The sequence below is a fragment of the Varanus komodoensis genome, unplaced genomic scaffold (assembly GCF_004798865.1).
Source record: "Varanus komodoensis strain SLA01 unplaced genomic scaffold, ASM479886v1 scaffold12, whole genome shotgun sequence".
In the NCBI taxonomy this organism is placed as follows: domain Eukaryota; kingdom Metazoa; phylum Chordata; class Lepidosauria; order Squamata; family Varanidae; genus Varanus; species Varanus komodoensis.
Genome location: NW_025335349.1, coordinates 17,664,696 through 17,670,739, shown reverse-complemented (window position 1 = coordinate 17,670,739; position 6,044 = coordinate 17,664,696). Strand labels below are relative to the sequence as shown.

Below are 6,044 nucleotides of genomic sequence, written 5' to 3'. Positions count from 1 at the left end.
TTAAATGCTAAATACAATTGAATTTTATCTGGCCAGGGCGGCTTATTTTATAATGTGAGTTTTAATCAAGATTATTTTATATGGATTTTAACTTGTTTTATCTATGTTGTAAGCCGCCCCGAGGCTTCGGCGAATGGGGCGGCATAAAAATGTTTTAATAAATAAATAAATAAATAAATAACAAAAAGCCTTCTATTCAAAGTAGCATTTACCATTGTATTCCTGCTATTACACTTACACAGCAGATTGTGTGATATGTTAATGACATTTGTACATATGTAGGTGGGTATGGTTCCATTTTTAAAGGAAGATACTATGATCTTTCAGTTTCACACAGTGTAAGCAACAATTTCACTTCCACTTGACTAATACACCATCCAGATTTTACACAAAGAACAAAACAAACCCACCCCTAAGTTTTACACGCAACATACATTAGTGAATGTGGGTTAATGAATGTTAGCATCTATTCATTTGATTTATTTAAAAAAAAAACCCTCCGTCCCTCCAAGATTTTCAGGGATATGCATACTCAGGACAATTCAGTGAGGTTGGGCACACTGAGAAATAGCAGTCTGCTTTTGATCACCCAGCAACTTCATGACCAGGTAGGGATTTGAACCTTGGTCTTCCACGCTCTGGTTCAGTGATGGCTAACCTTTTAGAGACCAAGTGCCCAAATTGCAACCCACAACCCACTTATTTATCACAAAGTGCCAACACTGCAGTAAAACCTGAAAACTGCAATTTTAGTTTAGAAAAAACAACCCACAGCCAGTCCAAGCAACTATATATATCCTTGGCAGCGCACTGACCGGCCATGCAAAAGCTCGGATGAGTCCCGGCTAATGAGTCGCAGCTCATGATGTCATTGCCTGGTGCCGCTTCCCCTTTCTGAGCATGTGCATGGCCCCTATGTGCACTGTTATCTCATGCTCTGCTGCTGGGGTGATTCTGGGGTGACTTGGCTCACATGCTGACAGAGAGGGCTCTGTGTGTGCGCTGTGACATGCATGCCATAGGTTTGCCACCACTGCTCTAGTTGAATATAGAAGCCAGTAGGCAACACAGGCTGACCAGCAAAGGATTTGGATATGTGCAGAGCCATAAGGATGCACTAATGTTGCATTAAAACACAAGGAGGTAGTCTTGCATCTTAACATTGCACTAAAACATTTTTAAGTGTAAATCATCCAGCTTTCAGAGACAACTCAAAGAAGATTCCTAATACTCCATACATAGATTAGAGGTCCAGAATTTGAACAATTGTCGTAATGTGTTTTTTCTAAGCTGAAATTTTACTGTTAGTAGTACATGTAATAAAACCTTATATGCTGAATTTCTACTAAAATTATTGCCTTTTATGTGTGTGTGTAAATCTGTAGGTAAATCTGGGAAGCAATCAATATCTCTTTTCAACTGTGGTGGATCCCAAGGAAATGCCATGCTTCTGCTTACGACATGATGTTGATGCTCTTCTTTGGCAACCACGTCCGGATCAACAGGATAAGTGGGAGCATATTTCTACTTTCAATGCATTAGGTATGGAAGAAAGCCTGTGTAGCACTTCTTTTCATACTGTCACAAACTGTTATGTTCATGTGGTCTCTGGTCTCAATTATAGCAGAGATTTGTTGCTAAAACATGGTTGATGATTGCAGATCTCAAAACCATTAAATATTGTACTATTTTTCCTGGAAAGGTTATTTTAGGCAAATAACTAATAAAATTAAGCCTATTTTTCTTCAGGACCAAGTTTTATCTTATGGATGAAAGCTTGTGCAGAGCCTTAGAAAGGAGACAGATAAATGAAGCATCCCTGTAGGTATAATCTATTTCAGACCACAGTTCAAGATAAACTCCAAGTTAAATCTTCTAGAAGAAATCTATGAGATGCTCTGGGCATGTTTATTTTGTACTAATCTGAGTGCATTCCACTGAAGCTGCTCCTGGCAAAGTGAATATTGTGGGCCCAAAGGTTAGAAAAGGCATATCAAATTTCATGGAAAACTTGCCACAGAATTCACATAGAAGAGTCAGGCTTGAATCAACTGAAGAATGATGGTAGTCCCTTCTTTTAGTTGGCAGATCAAGTGTTATTTTTCATTCTTAATTGTTGAAACAAATGAGACTTTCTAAAGCATGTACTCCTGAATCATCCTGCGGTTTTTGCAGCAGGTTAAAACTTGTATGGCAGCATCCTATTGTGCCTGTTCACCAGTAGGGGCAACTGGAAAAAAGCAGAAATACTTCCAGAAATGGGCAGTTCAGTGGAATTCTCAGAATAGTTACATTTACAATTGCAAATTCCCCGTTGTGGAAATCATTCACTTTCACTTGTGCAGAGAAAACAGCAAAAGCACAACACAGGATACTGCCCAACAGTTTATTTCTGGATTTCTGAACTTGTAAGGTTTTTCAGATGTGCAAGTATTTTATGCTTCTGCATAAATAGCAAGGCTACCAAGTGCTGAGTTAGGTGTGCCAAAAGAACTTGTCCTTGAGCTGGGAGCATTGGGTTGTTTTGTTTCCCAAGGAGCCTTTTGGGCTGCTTGCATATTGGTTGGGAGTTTGCTGGTCCAGAAAGTCAAGTCTGAGTCTGGAGCCCGCTCAGATGTGGTTGCACAGTTCTTTGGATCCCAATTAGCATGTGATTTTGATTTCAGCACCTTGGTAGAGCTACCTTGACAAGTTCAGACTGGTTCTAAATTTTCACAGGTTTCTTGGTGTATCAGGCCAATTCATGCTTATTGGAATATGAATATTCTGTGTCTATCAGAAATGACCTTGAAACTAGTGTTTTTCTGTCATTCTTATTTCAGTCATCTAGTCACTGTACTGTAGTACCCTTCCATTACATTTCTTTTTCCAAGACCACCATCTTTTAAGTGTTTTCAACCACAGTGTCATTGTGGGTGAATTTCAAGATCAGTATAATGCAATACCTTTATTAAGCCAACTGCAAGGTCACAAAACATACACAAGGTGCATTTATCAGGTAAGATGCTACAAAAAGTGGGGGTGGGGAAGGGACTGATAAGATCTTATAGCCAACATGTTTGCATGGTCATTCTTATAGTGAGTTAATATACGATACTGGAAGGGCTGCATACCTTCAGGTGATGTGATGGTTTCAGTCCTCCTTGGATCATTTGGTTAAAAAAAAAGTCAGGCAATGGTAGATTTCTGAAAATATAAAATCCAACTCAAATCTCTCCAGGCTAACCACCAGACAGGTCCACTGTAGGCATGTCATGAGCAGAGGCGGCTGGAGCCAGGGGTCAGACTAGATGGCCTGGGAGACCCTTCTGACTTGCTCTGTTTCTATGTTCTATATTTCTATTGTTTGGTGGAAAACAATTTTGTAATGAATTTACCCCTGTGCTTTTCTCCTGGACAGCTTTTTGGGGGAAAAACACCATGTAGCTATTGCAGTTGGTAGAATCCACAAACACAATTGCTTTTGATAGTATGGTTGCTTCAGTAGGGTCCAGAATTAGTGCATTAGCTGGCACAAGCCCTTGTTTTTCAGATGTATGATCCTGGCACATTGTTCTTGTTGGACAGTTCTTTGAAGCTTTGGTTCTGTACAGTCTGAAAAAGCAACCACAAGTGAAGAATGTAGTCTATCCTTGAGGATAGACATAGAAAATCTTTACAAAGTCCTGAATCCAGATGAAGGCCTTACCAGTTGTTCATATTTTCTACTTTAAAAGCAAAAGCTCATTGATTTTTTTTTTAATCAAACCATGCAAACTACCATCGGAGACAGAGTTCAGCAGGCATAATTTCCAAAGGAAAATATATCAACAGCATACCAAGCAGCCAAATTATACCAACACCTCCTGTTCTATGAACAGAAAAAGCATTGCCAATCATAATCTGTTCCAAAATTGTTTAAACTGCTTCCATTGTTGCTCAGACTTTGCAAGAAAGACCCTCTTTCCTGAGCTCTGCCTTTGATTGCCCATGTGTGTTTCAGGTTATGTACAAGCATCAAAGCGGGACAAGAAATTCATGGCTTGTGCTCCAGATCATTCATATTCTGCCCTTTGTGAATGCCTGCGGCGAGTGTTCATCTATCGACAACCAACTCCCCTGTCTACAGTTCTCTACAACAGAAAGGAGGGAAGACAAGTAGGGCAGGTTGCTAAGCAGTTGGTAGCAACTCTGGAAACCCATGATCCTGTTTTGGGATTTCAGGCAACAAATGAGAGATTATTTGTTCTCACAACAAAAGTCCTGTTTATCATAAAATAAAAAATCATAGCGCTGAGAATTAATGATTAAGTATATCCTGTTTATCTCTGCAATCAAAATGGGCTCAAATAATGACTATGTTAATTAGGGGGGATGTACCAGAGGCTTGCTCTCAATGGAAAAGCAATGTATCATATTCCCTTTTTTCTAAAGTCTGACCAAACTATATCTTACTATTTACCTATATTTAAGAGGGATTGAAGTGTTAGCTTTATTTTTAATAAATGATTTATTATTTCTGTGAAATGTCTTGTTCTGTTGAGAAACACAAGAAAGCTGTTGAGTTCTTTCTTTTTCTGGTGACAGAAATGGCATTTGTGAAAGGTTATTTTTTTCTGTATATCCAAATATATAATTTTCAATCATGGTTCTTTTAAAAGCTCATTGAAGGTACACTTTGCTTATATTAGCATTTTATCACAGCAGTTTCTTGCTGATCTCCTAATTTAGCCCATTTCCTCTTTTTTGGATGGGTGGGGGAATAAATGCAATTTTCAGCTGAGGAAAGATTTTAATCTTTTGTTTTGTTTTTGCTTTTCATTTCTTTTAAAATGGCCTCACCCAAAGCTTGCATAGGCCCATTAGAAAATTACAGTTACTATCAACATCTACTTTTGTCTGCCTTATTTTTAATTGAAGCTTAGGAAGTCTTTTTTCTGTGCAAATGTGTTAATTTGGATTGTATTTGGGTTTCAGATGAAAACCTACAAGCATTTTAGAAATAAAATTGATTTTAAAAAGTGATCTAGTGTTCTTTCCCCTGACATTATGTTTGAGGGGCACATGTGAGAACAAGGATGGATCTGAGTGCTCTTAGATTGGACTCTGATGTGCCATCTATGCCCTGGCAATACTCATCTGCAGACAGGATCCACTGCTTGAGGAAGTAGGATTGAGTGCTTCCAGGGTAAAGGTTAAATGACCAAAATACTTTTTTCTGGAAAAGGGCGGGTCAGCAGCCCTCACGTAAGGCAGCTCTGCCAACCTTTCCTAGTCAGGAAATTACCATCTTCTCTTGTTTCTCAGTGGAAAACACTGTTATGCAAGTGGCAAGTTCAGCTTTTGGAGTGGAATCAGTGGGACCTACTGCTTGTGCAAAAGAATCAGCTTGATGCAAAAGAATCAGCGGTGGCCTAGTCTGCCATTGAATTCTGTCCTCAGTTTTTTAGCTGCCATCATTACTCAAGAGGTAATGAGCGAATCAATTTGTACTGTAGGTTTAAGCTAGGGATCTATGAGGGAGGTATATCAGCAATATGGCACAAGGAGGAGATTCTCTGATCTGAATTAGTAAAAACACCATTTTCATTGCTACATTGCCATCAAGTTTTCTTCGAGTTATTGGCTACTTTGTGAATGAATGCCTTCCAACGTACCCTGTCCTTCACAGACCTGCTCAGCTCTCGTTAAACTCAAAGTGGTGGCTCCCTTTATGGAATCAATCCATTTGATAGTTCATTTACCTTTCTGCTGCTGCCTCTGATTTCCCTGGTGTTACTGCCTTCTCAGTGAGTTTTGCTTTCTTATGATGTGCCCAAAGTACAACAGCCTCATTTTTGCTTCCAGGTAAAGTTCTGGTTTGTTTTGATCTAGGACTTACAGCTTTGTGTCAGTCTTGGGTGTAGTATTCACTAAATGTTCTTCCAGCACCAATTGTCAAATGCATCAGTTTTCTTCCTATTAGTCATCTTCACTATCCAGTTTTCATATCTATACACAGTGCTTTGTGATGGAATCATATAGATGATCTTGGCCTTGGTCTCCAGTGAAACATCTTTACATTT

The 6,044-nt window shown here is 39.1% G+C and overlaps 1 protein-coding gene across 2 annotated transcripts in view; it reads left to right on the top strand.

Moving 5' to 3' along the window:
• NUDCD1 (NudC domain containing 1) overlaps window positions 1-5,004 on the top strand; it is a 39,295-nt gene extending 34,291 nt beyond the window's left edge. For both annotated transcript variants that reach the window (XM_044421854.1, XM_044421853.1), the window contains exons 9-10: window positions 1,386-1,542; window positions 3,983-5,004. In XM_044421854.1, the coding sequence (XP_044277789.1) occupies window positions 1,386-1,542; window positions 3,983-4,260 (435 nt within the window). In that variant the 3' untranslated portion in view covers window positions 4,261-5,004. The remainder of the gene's footprint in view (window positions 1-1,385; window positions 1,543-3,982) is intronic.
• Window positions 5,005-6,044: the final 1,040 nt, after the last annotated feature.